This window comes from Chrysochloris asiatica, unplaced genomic scaffold (assembly GCF_000296735.1).
Source record: "Chrysochloris asiatica unplaced genomic scaffold, ChrAsi1.0 scaffold00038, whole genome shotgun sequence".
NCBI lineage: Eukaryota > Metazoa > Chordata > Mammalia > Afrosoricida > Chrysochloridae > Chrysochloris > Chrysochloris asiatica.
The window spans coordinates 15,788,111-15,802,885 of NW_006408556.1; the positions used below are offsets into that span (position 1 = coordinate 15,788,111).

General features: G+C 52.4%; 1 protein-coding gene across 1 annotated transcript in view; it reads left to right on the forward strand.

Annotated features, from left to right (window-relative positions):
- Nucleotides 1–15: 15 nt before the first annotated feature.
- Nucleotides 16–14,775, forward strand: part of TMEM63B (transmembrane protein 63B) — a 24,587-nt gene continuing 9,827 nt past the window's right edge. The window contains exons 1-10 of the mRNA XM_006860511.1: nt 16–49; nt 6,841–7,023; nt 7,256–7,335; nt 7,641–7,679; nt 8,643–8,733; nt 10,436–10,473; nt 11,462–11,604; nt 11,695–11,746; nt 12,168–12,276; nt 12,910–12,980. Coding sequence (XP_006860573.1) covers nt 6,865–7,023; nt 7,256–7,335; nt 7,641–7,679; nt 8,643–8,733; nt 10,436–10,473; nt 11,462–11,604; nt 11,695–11,746; nt 12,168–12,276; nt 12,910–12,980 — 782 coding nt within the window. The 5' untranslated portion in view covers nt 16–49; nt 6,841–6,864. The remainder of the gene's footprint in view (nt 50–6,840; nt 7,024–7,255; nt 7,336–7,640; nt 7,680–8,642; nt 8,734–10,435; nt 10,474–11,461; nt 11,605–11,694; nt 11,747–12,167; nt 12,277–12,909; nt 12,981–14,775) is intronic.

Sequence of the window (14,775 nt, forward strand, 5' to 3'; positions counted from 1 at the left end):
CCCCGCCCCAACCCGGGGCTCCGAGCCGGAGCCGAGTCTGCGCCTAGGGGTGAGTACGCGACCCCTCCCCTCCCCCTCTTTTCTTTGCGGATCCCACCGCCACCCAAAGAAAAAAAATCGGACTCTGCTGCGTGTCCCCTCCCTTCAGCCTCCTGCGGGACCCGGAGGTGCCCAGGCCCAAGGGACCCAGTGGTGGCGCGCGCTGTTCCCAGCCCCGCACCATCCCGATCCAGATGTGAGTCGTTCGACCCCTGCCCTGGGTCCAGATGTGCACCGCCTTCTGTCCCCAGCTCCCTGGAGATCCCAAGGGGTGGGACCCCCGGGCCCAGCGCTTTAGCGCTTCTCTTCTCCCACCTGCCTAGTCTAGGTGCGCGCCCCTTCCGCGCCCTCCGGGGTTTCCAGCTGCGCCCCACCAGCTCGCCGTCGTTGTGGGGAACCAGCCGCCCCTGTCCTCGAGTTTGGGACCCCAGAGCCCCTGCGTCCGATGCCTTCAGTAGCCTTTATCTTTTTTCCTACTCTGGGGGCCGAGTATCCCTGACGTCGGCCCAGGGTTGGGGCAGGGTTCGCGGTGCTGGCTCGAGGCCGGCCGCTGCCTTGACGGATCTGGGAACTGGTCAACAGGCCCGGGAGGCAACTGGCCCCGAGAGCGTGTCCTCTCCTTGCGCCCCACACAGTGCAGTTCATTCATGAGCCCCTCGGGCCTGCGTTGGAGGGTGCGGAGGGGACAGGATTGAGCCGCGGAGCAGGGGATTGGGGCAAAGGCCCTGTTGGGGGGAGGGGGCGCGCTTTGTCCCTCCTGGCCTTCTTGGCCATCAGGGGCGGACAGTCCCACCACTTTGGCCTCTTGCTCCCCAGAAAAGGAAGGGCTTTTGGCAAGTGGGAAGAAGAGCCGGCTGCCCTTGGGGCTCTGCCGCCACCTGCCCGGGTCCCCTGGGCAAAGGTCCGACTGCTTAGAACAAGTCTGAACACTCCTCCACGCTGGGGGTCTGGGTCCTCCTCACCCAACACCATTCTTAAATTCTCCCTGGGTCTGCAACAGCCCAGGAAGAATGGGACTGTGCCCAGCCCCTCTCCAGAAGGGGCTCTCAGCCCTGCCTCCCAGGCCCAGGTGGCTGGAGGGAAAGGGAGTGGGAGTGTCTGCCAAATTTCAGGTAGGGTATCTTGGTAGCATGACTGTCTTTCAGGGCACCACAGGGTCTGAGCCCTGGCATGCCCCAAGTGGAACATGCCACTGTTGGCTCACCAGATGCAGTCCTGGCCTGTGGGTAGGTGGGTGGATGGGTAGAAATGTGGCAAGCAGAAGGCAGATGGTGGGTAGCTACAAGCCCTCTTTTGGTTAGCCTGTAAATTCCCTCCAATTATAAGAGATTTCTAGAGACCTGGGTTCAAGTTCCAGCTATACCACTCTTTAGCTGTGTGACCTTGACAAGTTCCTTAACCTGTCTGAGTCTCAATTTCCATTTAAAAAATGTGATTGCCACCACTTCCTTCAAAGGTTTGTCATGAGGACTAAGCTTTATAACACAGGTGGAGTGAGAGCCTGGCACCTTGCCTAGCAATTGATCAATAACGGGCACTCTTCTCTGAACTTCTGACCCATCCTGGCAGAGCTTCACCCTGCCGTGCCCCACCTCCGAGCCTGCTACAGATGGGTGAGCTATATTGGAAGAGTTTGGGAGCAATCCCCACCACTTAGGATACAGTTCCTGTTAGTGCCATTGAGTAGGTTCCAACTCATAATGACCCTGTTATGGGTTTCCGCAGAGCCACTGGTGGGTTTGAACCACCAACCTTGCAGTTAGCAATTCAGTGCTTATTCTACAGTATCACACCAGGACTCTGATAAAGTCCCTAGCACAGTATATAATCCCTTAGCTCTAAACAAGAAACGTGCCATGACAGAGGGGCTTTATTATATTAAAGCCTATGTTTTTATTTTGAGTTTTACCAGTTTTCCTCTAGTAAACCAACCCCTTATATTCCACACCTTGTTGGGTTTTTTTTTTTTTTTTAAGAGCCCATTTGCCTTGAATTGCATTAAGAGCTTTACATAAGTCATCTTGTTTGATCTTCAAAACAACCACACAACTGGATTAGTATTCCCATTTTACAGATGAAGGCAGTTAAGTAATTTGCCCAAGTTAGAAGCCAGGTCTGTCTCCCCAGCCCACAAGGCTATATTGCCTGTCCCTTATGCTTATCTCAGAACCTCAAATCATAGTCTTGAGGCCTGAGTGGAAAGGGTCTGAGAGCTACAAGCAAGAGGGAAGTTGAATGAGTTGAAACAGTGTGTGGCATTTCTCCAGAGTGCAAGCTGCCAGCCCCCAAAACCTGGCTCCCTAGATGAAAGATACTCCTGTGATTAAGGAAGCAGTGAAGTGAGGTTCAGAGCATAGATTCAATCAAGCCAGGCTGCCTTGGTCCATATCCAGATCTACTAGACTGGCTGTGTGTCATTGGTCAACATACGATGGGCTTCAAAACATTCGTGGATGAAACTTTTCCTCTCGTTTATATCCTCTCTATATATCAGTTTGAACTGCAAGGTTGGCGGCTCAAACCCACCCACCAGCTGCTCCTCAGAAACCCTATACAGGGTAACTATGGGTTGGAACTAACTCGACGACACTTAACATATATACCTCATTGTCCTCTGGATTTGCTGGGGAGTAATTGAATTATATTTGTAAAGTGTTGAAAACAGTGCTTGACAGAGAATAAGAGCAAAATAAGCCTTTAATAATGTGTTCTTTGGACTCTTGGTGTGGTATTGTAGGATAACACAGGGTTGGCAGTTCAAACCCACCAGCTGTTCCTTGAAAACTCTATACAGGGTTGCTAGGAGTCAGAACCAACTCCACAGCACTTAACAACACAAATGAATTCTTTAACTACTATGTTTATTTTCACTTGTGGATATATTTTTTTGCCCATCTTTTTAAATGCAGGAGAGCAAGGATGTTAATATCTAATAGCCCTTTGTTACAATTTAGAAGACTGAGGTCCAGGCTACAAAGTTACAGCTTACTTCCATCTTTCTTCCCAATTGATCGCACTGCCTTTCCTTGAGCCAAAGCCCTAAATTCAGTCTTTCGGGAACTCAATCTTCCCAAGTAATTCTGTAAGAAGGGGGAAACCCACACTTTTAGCTTACCAGCCCTTCCATGCCCCCACCCATCCATCCACCCATCACACACTGTTGGAAGAAGTGCAGCCAGAGTGCTCATTGGAGGCCAAGATGGCTAAACTTCATCTCTCATACTTTGGACATGTTGTCAGGAGGGAATAGTCACTGGAGAAGGATGTCATGCTGGGTAAGATGGAGGGTCAGAGAAAAAGAGGAAGACCCCCAACGAGATGGATAGGCCAGGTGGCATCATTGATGGACTCGGGTGTGGCAGCGGTAGTGAAGTTGGCCCAGGATCGACATTGTTTCGTTCTGCTGTGCATGGGGTCACTATGAGTTGGTTCCGACTTGGTGGCACCTGACAACAACAACCTTAAGGTAGCCCAAAATATAGCCCACCTCTGTCACCCTCTGCACACCAGCTGAAGCCTCAGAGAAATTCCAGGATACAGCAGCTAGAGCACCCCTATGGCAGAGGAACTGCCCCCTGCCTCTTTTACCCCCTCTCCACTCCCACCCCCCAATATTCTGCCTCAGTCTCTTCTTCCTCTCAGCTGCTCAGCCCAGTGCGGCTTTGTGAGCAGCTGTACTTGATGAAACTCAGACCAGCAACTCCACCCCCACAATTAGAGAGTGTGGAGTAATCCTTTCAGCAGGTAGAGCCCCAAACCCTGGCCTCCATCCCTTTTCTGCTCTTCCTCCCCTGTAAAATGGGCTACTGGTCATCTTATACCCTACCTAGGGTAGATGGGAGGGTTAAATGCAATTAAGGAGGGGAAACTGCTTCATGACTATGAAGAAGAACAACAGATGACCATGGCCATGTCAGTTTCCAAGCATCTAGCTGGAGCTTCACTTGCCCTGCTGGGTCCCCTAAGTGGAGAAACTCCTAGTATTTTCCACCAAAGGTCGACAATTCAAACCCACCAGCCGTGCCGAGGTTAAAAGATGAAGCTGTTTGTTTGCTCTTGCGAAGATTTTTCTCGGAAACCCTTTATAGGGTCACTAGGAGTCAGGATTGACTCCACAGTAGAGGCAGTGGTATTGGTTAGAACTGAGGTGTAAGGCGATGGTACTTGAGGAGGGTTGGTTCTTATTACATCCTGGACTGGCCTCTAAGCTTGGGAAGAGAAATGGGCAAGGAGTGGGAATGCCTGTTGTGATGATTTCTAGAGTGCGTTGGAGTTGGGGGTTGAGAAGGATAACTAATATATAGGCCTTGCTGCAGACCCAAGACACCTACACCCACCTTTCACCTCCCGAGACACATGACTCTGTGTACCTTCTGTTAACACACCCAGGCTTCCAGGCACACCCACCACACACTGAGAGCCCAACAGCTCCCTTCATTTCCGCAGGCGTTTACACACCTGAACACACACATCCCCATAGTGCTCTTGTGTTCTTGGGCTAGAGGACATTGAATAAGCATTTATTAAGTCCTGACAGGGTACCATAAGATCAGCACTGGACTGCTGACCACAAGGTGAGCAGTTCAAATCCACCAGCTGCTCCTCAGAAACCATATATAGGGTTGCTATGAGTTAGAACTGACTCGACTTGACAGCACTTAACAATCACAAGCTTCCGTGGTCTGTAGAGTCCCATTCTAGGCATCTCTGAATTGCATCATGGTGCCCTGAAAAGCATCCTAAAGGAAGCTGACCTAGGTTTGAATTCTGGGTTCATCATTTTATTCACAGCATGACCTTGGAAAGGTTACTTAACCTCTGAACCCCTGTAGCCTCGTCTTAAAATGACAGTGACATCTAAGTAGTAAAATTAGTTGAGAATGAGATGAAAACATGTTTGTGTGACTCCTGAAATCATGGGCAATCAAATAAGCGGTGCTCAGATTAGGCTGGGAAGGGAGAGGGAGCCATATCCCACAAAGGGCAGTTACTTCATTGCTTAGCCTTCCTAGGCCATGCTTTCAGAGACTCTAGGACTGCTGGAACACATAAACAACTTAGCATCTCCTGGCACCAGAGAGATCCAGCCTCTAACCCTGTCTTTGGGGTGCTAGGAAGAGGGCAGGGAGAAAACAGGGACAGATGGGCAGGAGGAACACGGAGTCACCTCAGGGGGCTGAGGGACAATCGCCCTCAGTGATGTTGTCATCCGTTCTAGGTTTGTTGTTCTCTCTTTGTCTTGTTTCTTTTCTCCTCTGGGGACCTCCTTTCCCCAAGGCAGAGCTTCAGTGTTGTCAGCAGCAGGGGCCCCTAGGGGCCCCTCAGTAGGACGAGGGCGGGGCACAGTGCCCAACCACAATTTTCCTCCTCCTCCCCAAGGCAGGCTATGCTGGATCCCCAGGCAGTTCTAAGAACCCTTGTGTCCGGGCCTGTCTGTCCTTCGGGGGAGGAGGGGACTGTGTCTGTCCTTTAGCCTTACCCCCTAGATCCACCCTGAAAGGTAAGGAATGAACTGCCAGAGTGGCTGGGTGCCGGGCAGCAAGGAAGCACCATGGCTTCGGGGGGGGGGGGCACTTGGGCGGGTTATGAAGCCCCCACCCTCTCTTCTCTCTTTTGCCAATGGAAAAGCTCACTGTAGTGCATGGCATTCCCAGCCTGCCCTGCTCTGGACGCAGGAACATGGCACTCTGGGAATTGTAGTTCTCGTCTCACTCAGGTGACCCCTGTGCTAAGATAGTTGGGAAGAAGTGAGGGAGATAGAGGGGAGAAAGGTGTAGTTGCTGTTGAGGTAGGGGAAGAGAAGTGAGGGTAAGCAAGAATGGCTAGTGCCAGGCAAGTAACACAAACCTAAAAGTCCTTCTTTTTAACTGATCTCCTACTCTGACCCCATCCTCTGACTCCCACTCTGAAAACAGAGGGGTAACTCTGGAGTTGAAAACCTTGTATACAGGTGTGCCACCACCAAATAAGCCCTTGACCTCAAGGTTGGTTCGAACCGCAAGGTTGGCAGTTCAAACTTAGCTGCTCCTTGGAAACCCTATAAATTGGAACCAACTTGACGGCACTTAACAACAACAACAACATATAAAGGGGGGGTGGGGGGTGGTGATTTATGGAGTTGAAAATCCTAAGGACATGAAATCATGTTATTTTTCAAGTAAAAGTAGAATGAGATTATGATGAGGCTACTTACTGCCCCTGACTCATCGTCCCCTAACCTGGGATGCCCTCTTAGCCCTGAATCCTTAGGCTTAAAACTCCTCCTTTCTTCCGTCATACTCAGCTCTGCCCCCTGCTGGAGACAGAGAGAGTATGTATTTGTGTGTTGTATGGGTGGTGGTGGTGGTGGTTGTGTGCCATGGAGTTGTCCGTGACTCATAGTGACCCTGTACCGGGTTTCCGAGGCTGTAAATCTTTATGGGAGCAGAAAGCCTCATCTTTCTTCCGTGGAAAAGTTTCAAACTGCTGACCATGAGATTAGCAGCCCGATTCGTAACCACTACATTACTGGAGCTCCTCCTGTGTATGGGGGTGGGAAGCACAGTTTGGAGAAACCAGTCTCCCCAGTCCAGGCCTGGCCTGGCATCTGGGCCAAGTTCCCCCAGGCCCAGGGTGGGGCACAGCCTGGGAGCCATGAAGGCAAATCCTTGTGACTCAACCCTCCTTTCCCCAAGCCCTTATCTCTTGAGGCCAGAGCTTCACCCACTCAGGCAGCCCTGGGACAGCCCCCTCCCCAGACCCACCCTACAGGGCCCAGAAGGGTTGGGGACAAGCCCACTGAGTACTGTTCCCTCTGCCCAGGAGGACCATGTGGCAGTAGCAGTCATGCGGCCCTTCCTGCTGGCCACACTGGGCACCACGGCCCTCAACAACAGCAACCCCAAGGATTACTGCTACAGCGCCCGCATCCGCAGCACTGTCCTGCAGGGCCTGCCCTTTGGGGGTGTCCCCACCGTGCTAGCTCTCGACTTCATGTGCTTCCTTGTGAGTACCCACATGCCACCCCCTACCCCTGTACCTACATGACAAAGAGCCCCAGTCCTAAGCCTTTCCCACTTAGGATCACCCTGACTTAGCAGGAGCTTAGCAGCAAGGAGAATCCTCATCCAACAGGCACCAAACCCTGGCCTCTGACCATTCATTCACCCAAGTCGAGATCATCCCTTTCTAAGACAAGATTCTGGCCCCTTTGCCAACCACTCCCTTCTTCCATCAGGCGCTGCTATTCTTATTCTCAATCCTCCGGAAAGTGGCCTGGGACTATGGACGTCTGGCCTTAGTGACCGATGCAGACAGGTATGGCTCTGGGACCCCTTTCTCATCCCTCCATCCCTAAACACATACACACTCTCTTTCACACACACGCAACACACACTCTCTCACACACACACAACACACACACATACCTTGTTCCACAATCCTCTTCAAGGATAGGAAAGAGCTAGCCCTCTCTCATCCCCCTTTGTTAGGAGGATGAAGAGGGACCATCTCAGAAGAGCCAGTGAGGGGCATGCATGACCCTTAGTTGGGTTTCTGCCCCTCCCCAAGTCTCCAAATACCCTCCCCCACCCATGCTAACCCTGTCTGTTCTCTGTCCCCAGGCTCCGGCGGCAGGAGAGGGACCGAGTGGAGCAGGAATAGTATGTGGGGCACCAGCCCCCTCATCCCCACTAAACCACCTTTCCCTTTCTTCTCTCACGCTTCTTTTCTCGTCCTGCCAAGTTGCTGGTTTCTTTTTGCAGTTTTCTCTTCTATAGGCTCATATTTCGGATTAATGCAGGCGGTGTGCTTTGCGGAGCAGGGGGCTCCCCAATTTGTCTCTGCCTACTCTTTTCCCTCCCCCCTCATTATTCCCTCTGGCTCCTTGCCTGGGAGAAGCTCCTCCTGATATGCCCCTGCCTTCCTAGCCCTGGTTGGCTCCAGGGGAGGGGTCATCCTCAAGGAAGTATAACGCATTTATGCTGTTGGCACCAGAGACAAGATGGGGTGTCCCCAGTGGCTTTCCTCCCCCTAACAGCTAGCTCTTCATATTTCAGGGTTCCCTGCTCACCCCTTCTAGAGGCCAGGAAGGGGACTGCCTGAGGAGTCCCCAGTCTGGCCCCTTTGTGTCCCGTGGTGGTCTCTGTCTCTAGGACTGGAGCTGGAGCCGCAACAACTGCTGGAGTCAGGGAAGAGGGGGTCTAGGAGCCCACCCTGGAGACAGCTCCTAGCCCCTTTCTCCCTCAACGTCTCCAGGGTTCTCAGAGCCCCTTCCCTCCCACTCCTCACGATCATTTGCATAATATTGTCTTTGTTGCGCTCCCTGCTGGTCAGCTCCGGAACTGCAGGCCTCCTCGTCTTGCTTCAAGCTTCATAGGGAAGATGATGAAGATACCCTCCTGCCCTAAGGCTTCATGGTGTCAGGTCCCAGGTCTCCCTGAAGGGAAAGGAAAATTTGAGGGGGGTGGGGTAGAGGGCAGGCATTCCTCCCTGCTTCAGCCTCTGCGCTTTCTGTGCCTTTCTCTATCCCTGAAGCTCTAGAGTGGGCATCTCCCACTTCATCCTGTCCCCAGGGCCTTATCATACTCACCAGACTCTCTCATCTCTCATCACCCCACCCCCAGTGTGGCCTCAGCTATGCATGCGGACAGTCATGACCGGTATGAGCGTCTCACCTCTGTCTCCAGCTCCGTCGACTTTGACCAAAGGGACAATGTGAGTGCCCTCCTCACAGCCCCCTCTCCTCCAGGGCCAGTGGGCTCAGCTTCCAGTGCTGTGGAGTCAGGGGTGCTGGTGTGGCCTTGGGTAAGAGCCACTGGATAGCCAGCCAGACTTGGAACTACCTACTACTCTATGTCTAATATGCCACAGCCTCCAAACTAGCATGACCTGACATCTCGGCATTCCAAACAGTACTTGCCACAGTAGAGCTCTGGGTCCAGGTCTGCTGACTGATCCTCTTGTCGTTAGGTGCCGGCAAGTCAATTCTGACTGAGCAATCCCACGTGACAGAATAGGACTGTAGGTTTCCTAGGGTTTCCTAAACTGTAATCTTTATGGGGACAAATCACTAGATCTTTCTCCCATGGAGCCACTACATGGGTTAAACCTGTCAGCTTTTTGGTTGGCAGCCAAGTGCTTAACCATTGTGCCACTAGGACTCCCTTAATGGATTTTAAGGGCACCTTTTTCCTTGGACATGGTTTTAGAAATAATAATGAGCCTTCCAGGTCCGCTTAGCAAAATATACAGAATCCGTTGTGTTGCTCAAACTTGTGGGCCTTAGTTTCATGGGCCAGCTGAGCAGCGTGGACTGAAGCTAAGTGGTGTGGCCCCTGTGGACACGGCATATATGTGGTAGTCTCCGCAGTCCCTGCCACTCCCGTTCATGTCAGACCCTACACATTGGGCTCAGGCTCCCTAACTCTGTGAGGTTGAGAACGCTACTCAGTACTCAAATCCTGAGACTCCTGGGTGGCAGCCCTGGTTAGTCCTGCTAAGACTGTGGGCCCCTGCAGCTCCTATAACAGCCCCAGCAGGAGAAGGTGGTCAGCTTCCCAAGTTGGACTCCTGCTGGTAAGTGGCAAAGCAAAGGTAACACCTCACCAGCCAGAGGTGTCTGCTGGTCCCCAGACTTGGCTGATGCTGGCAGCAGGTGGCCTAGTCCTGCAGCTTGACTGAGGACACCTTTTTCCCCCATCCTATGCTACACTTCAACTCCTGGGAGGAGGCTGGAGGAGGGTGTTCTTGGCCCAGCCCTTGCACACCCCACTGTCCTGCTGGTCTGAGGCAGACCTGGGGGCTGGAGGCAGGAGGGCCCCCCTCACAATGATTCTGTGTAGTCATCCCTCCAAGGTGGATAGAAAATAGATGTCAGGCACTTGAGTAGCAAGTAGCAACTCTGCTGTAGGTTGTCTGGGGGTCCCCACTACTCTATCTAGAAGCCCAAACCCAACGCATTCCCCTCTAGTCCAGACAGCTAGACCTTCCCTCTAGTTCTGCTGCCACATTGGGTATTTGCAGGGCTCTGTGGCGATGGACTCAAGTGTGGCAACAATAGTGAGGTTGGCCCAGGATCGGGCAGTGTTTTGTTCTGCTGTGCATAGGGTTGCTATGAGTCGGTACCGACTCGATGGCACCTAATAACAACAACAATGGCTTGGGCATAAGATACGGGTCCACAGATAACCCAGCCTAGCATTGGTCCTTTTTCTTCCTGGAAGCCTGGGCTCTTTCCTTCTCTCCTTCCCACTCCCTACCATGAGCTCATTCCCAGGGTGTGATTTTGGAGGGGTTGCTTTGCCGAGGTGAGCCACAGGTCTGGGGGTCATTGTGAGAATGGGGCAGGTGGGATTTGGGAAGGGTGGTTCAGGCTGGCAGGATGGGGGCCCCAACTGATAGCTTTCTCTACCCCCAGGGTTTCTGCTCCTGGCTGACAGCCATCTTCAGGATAAAGTAAGTGAACAGTCTTCAAGCTCTAAAGAAAGAGAGAAACAGAAAGAAACTTCAGAGCCTGTCATCTCCTTACAAAATCCAGAAGGCAGCAGCTTTGAGGGCCTTAGTGCTCCTAGCCAGCCTGGCACCCTCTTCCCTACTCCAGGAGGCTAGGGCCTGGCCCCCACTATCCCCGGTCTGTGCTCACCCTGAATGCCCACTTGCCCCCCAGTCTTTTCTGAGACCCCAGCTCAGGGGGCCAGCTCTGCCCTCATTTCTCCCTGCCCCTGCACCCCCTTGAGAGCAGGGGCTGGAGCCCCCACCCAGAGCCTCCTCGGTGCAGCCAGCGGGTGGGGGCGGCAGGCAGCCAGCGGCAGGCAGAACTCAGGAGCCGAGCCAGAGCCCAGCAGGCAGGCAGTGAGCGCTGATAGAGGCAGGAACTCGGACAGGTCAGCACCACCACCACCCACTCCTCCTGGTCCCCAGGGTGCTCCCCAAGCATACCAGGCTTCACCACGCCTAGCCCATCAGCACCCATAAAGTGCTGTTGCTTCCTCGGACCCCCATCCTCCCTCTTCTACCTCCTCACTTACCATCCCTCCCTAGTCTTCTCCCTCCACCTTCTCCCTTTCCAGATCTTTCTCTTTTCATTTCCCTTCTCTCTCCTTTCCTCGTGTTTCTGCCTCTCTCCAGTCTTCCTCCTTCTTGATTCCCTTCCTTCCTCTCTTCTTTCTTGCCTTCCTTCCTTTTTACCTGAATCTGCCCTTCCTCCTTCTCTCCCTCTTCCTTCTTTCCTGCCTTCACTCACCTTCCCCCTCTAGTCCTCTTCTCTCTTCCCTCCTCTTCCAGAAAATAGGAGACTAAGAGATCCCATTCCAACCCCATACTGCTGCAAGATGGATAGGGGCTAGGGTGGAGGGTGGAGAGGGGTGGGTAAGGGTGGGCAAGTTGTGGCCTGTCCCTTGCCCTGCTCTTACCTCTGTCCTTTGTGCACCCCCTTGGCCTGCAGGGATGACGAGATCCGGGACAAATGTGGGGGTGATGCTGTGCACTACCTATCCTTCCAGCGGCACATCATCGGGCTGCTGGTTGTCGTGGGTGTCCTCTCAGTGGGCATTGTGCTGCCTGTCAACTTCTCAGGGGACCTGCTGGGTCAGTGAGAACCAGGGTGGGAGCGGTACAGGGAGAGGAGAGCGCAGGAGTGGATGTGTCCTGACCCTTGTCCCTCATCCCGCTCCCTAGAGAATAATGCCTACAGCTTCGGGAGAACCACCATTGCCAACTTGAAATCAGGGTAAGGTTAGGAGACTGATCAGTGTGACTGGGACCTGGGGCCAGCATCTGGACCATAATGGGAAGGAGGGCAGAAAAGGGGAAGTGTCCAGAGGAGGGGCGGCTGTGGGTCCCTGAGGCTGGAGGCAGAAGGGTTCAATCCCTGCTGAGGGTCCTCAGGATCACCACATCGAGAAGACGGGAGAGAACCTTGGGCCAGGGAGGGCTGGCTGGGGGCAGCTGCAGGACAGGAAGGGGTGAACTCTCAGGGACATTCTAGTTGAAATGGAGCTCTCCTGACCATTGTAGGGTGTGGTGCATGGGGTTCAGTGTCTGAGGTAGTAGAGGGGCCCCATATCTAGGGTTTATCACCAAGAAGGTGGGGGGCATTTGGGTGTCTTTTTGGCCCCAGTGGCTCCCATGTGCCCTCTTGTGCTCTCCAGGAACAACCTGCTGTGGCTGCACACCTCCTTCGCCTTCCTGTACCTGCTGCTCACTGTCTACAGCATGCGTAGACACACCTCCAAGATGCGCTACAAGGAGGATGACCTGGTGAGTGGAGCAGAGCCCAGGTCCTGCCAGCCTGTCCTCTCCCTTCCAGGCCCCTCACCTGTACTGCAGAGCTAAGGCAGCTAGGTTTGAATCTTGGCTCAGAGGCTCAGCTGTGGAATCTTGGGCAAGTTGCATGAGCTCCCTAAGTCTCGGTTTCCTTCTCTGTAAAGTGGAATCGCGCTAATACCTGTCTTCAGGTTGTTGGGCAGGGTAAGCTGAGGCGGAGAGAGTGCCTGAGCTGATGTGATGGGTAGGGTGATTCCCACCCTCTACTCTCACTCACCAAGCCCAGACAGAATGCCTACCCATGCCAGCACTACGCTGGGTCCTGGAGTCTCACAAGAGCTCAGTGTGACATAGCCCCTTCTCCTGTCTGATGATCTGAGAGTAGCTCTTCCAATCCACCATTAAAACCCTCAGAGAGCAAAGGACCAGGTGACTCACTCATTAAGCTGGCCACCTGATTTCTATTAGAAGCTTTTCATCTGCTTCTAATCTGGACCTGGCTTGTCCCTACGGCCTCCTCCCCCTACTTTCAGCAACTCTCTGCTCATTCCACACCCCGCCCCTCAAAACACTGCATCTTCTGGGGTCGAGCCTCAGGAAGGCAAACTCCCTCCCCTGTTGTCCCAGGTGAAGCGGACACTCTTCATCAATGGAATCTCCAAATATGCAGAGTCGGAAAAAATCAAGAAACACTTTGAGTGAGTGAATCCCCTCGGGCCCCAGCCCTGCAGACTCCTCCTCTCATTTCAGTTCCAAGACCATTCCCACACTCTTCAACTTTGAGATGCAGGGTTAAGGGGGTTAGGTGGAGATTGGAGGGTGCCCTAGCCCCTGGGCTGGGTGGGAGGGTCCTAGAAGACAAAGAGAAGTACTTGAAGTGCCTTCAGGCCTCCTCTTCATCCCAGAGTGGACTGGGCCCTGGGTTCTTGGCTCAGGGTCCATTGGTCCTTTGAGGTGTATGTCTTCCTTCACATTATATGTGACAATTTGGGGTTCTTATGTAGATGTGGCAAGGAGAAGCTCTATGACTATCAGTATTTTCAAGGAAAAGCTGGGTTGGGTATTCTCAGCAGCTCTTCTCTGCTCTGGAATTCTGTTTTAGGAGGAAGGGAACAAACACCCCAGGACTATAAAATGGCCAGAAATTAGAGAAAAGGTAGGAGGTCCCAAGAGGCCTCACCCCATGGCCAGTGTGCACCTTGGGCCAGAGCTGATGGAGGAGAGGGGAAAGGAGGAAGTTAGAATGAAAGGACCATCGGTGGGAATGTTTAGAGACAGTCTGTGTGCAGAATTAGGAATCTCATTGCATGTTCATCTGTTCACTCAGCAAACTTTCGCCAAGTGCTATAGGCGTAAGTCACTGTAGTGGGCCTTGGGAATCTCTCAAGGGGTTCATAGTATATGTATGGTGGTCTGCTTTCAGAGCCAAGATCTGGCTCCTAATGGTTGACTTAAGGTTTGTCACTGGACAATCTATGGTCAGAATTAGGAGTTGGTCAGTGCTTTATCATGATAAAGCACACTGGTAGTCTGAGGTTCAGACCAAGGTTCAGTCTGCCTGGATCGGAGGTCAGTGGACACATGTGATGCAATCAAGGGCAGTATGGAGCAGGGTTGAGAGTCAATATCTGGTCAGGATAAATCAGATTCCAGACCCCTTGTGTTACAGGATTAAGGATCAGTTTGTGAGTAGTATTAGTGGACAAAGACTCATTCATTCGACAGGCAGTAGATACAGCTCCTGTTCCCAAAGAGTGCACATAACAACAGTCAAAATCAAATGATCCTTGATCAGTCTGAGAGAACCATTTGAGGGTTCAAGTTGTGTTCAGCATTAGGGGGTTATCTGGACCAAGAACAAGGACAGTGTGTGCTCAGAATTAACTGACATTTTAATATTACCATCCAGTTGGAATCAGCTGTCAGTTTGTGCTGATATCTGTTCATCTAATGTTCAGCAAATATCTATTGGGGTGCCTGCTATGTGCCTGCATGGGAGTAGGAGCTCTGAATACAACAGTAAACAACCAAAGACAAAGCCCCTGCCCTCTTTTTGCTTCCATTCTCTTGGAGGATGGGATGGGGCAGGAGGCACATAGAAAACAATGAACAAATGAACTTGGAATAGGTGCAGTGTTGAGTAGAGGTAGGGGCTAAGAAGAAAATCAAAGCAGGGTTGGGGTGGTCAGAAAGGGTCACTATGTCAGGGTGGACAAGGCAGGCCTTTGACAGGGTGACATTTGAGCAGAGACCGACGAGTCAGTCCTCCATTCATTCCCACACATCGGCTATTCATCTACTGTGTGCTTCATACCAGGAGACCAAGGTAAACCAGACCGATGTCCTGGGGTACCTCATGGTTCCGTGGTCTGTTTCAGTGAATGGTCTGTGAATTTGTTTAGGAAATGATATGTGATTAAAATTAGTGGTCAGCCTATAAATAGAGATTGGAGAGAATCCGAATTGGAGTTTATGAAATCTGTGGGGGGGGGG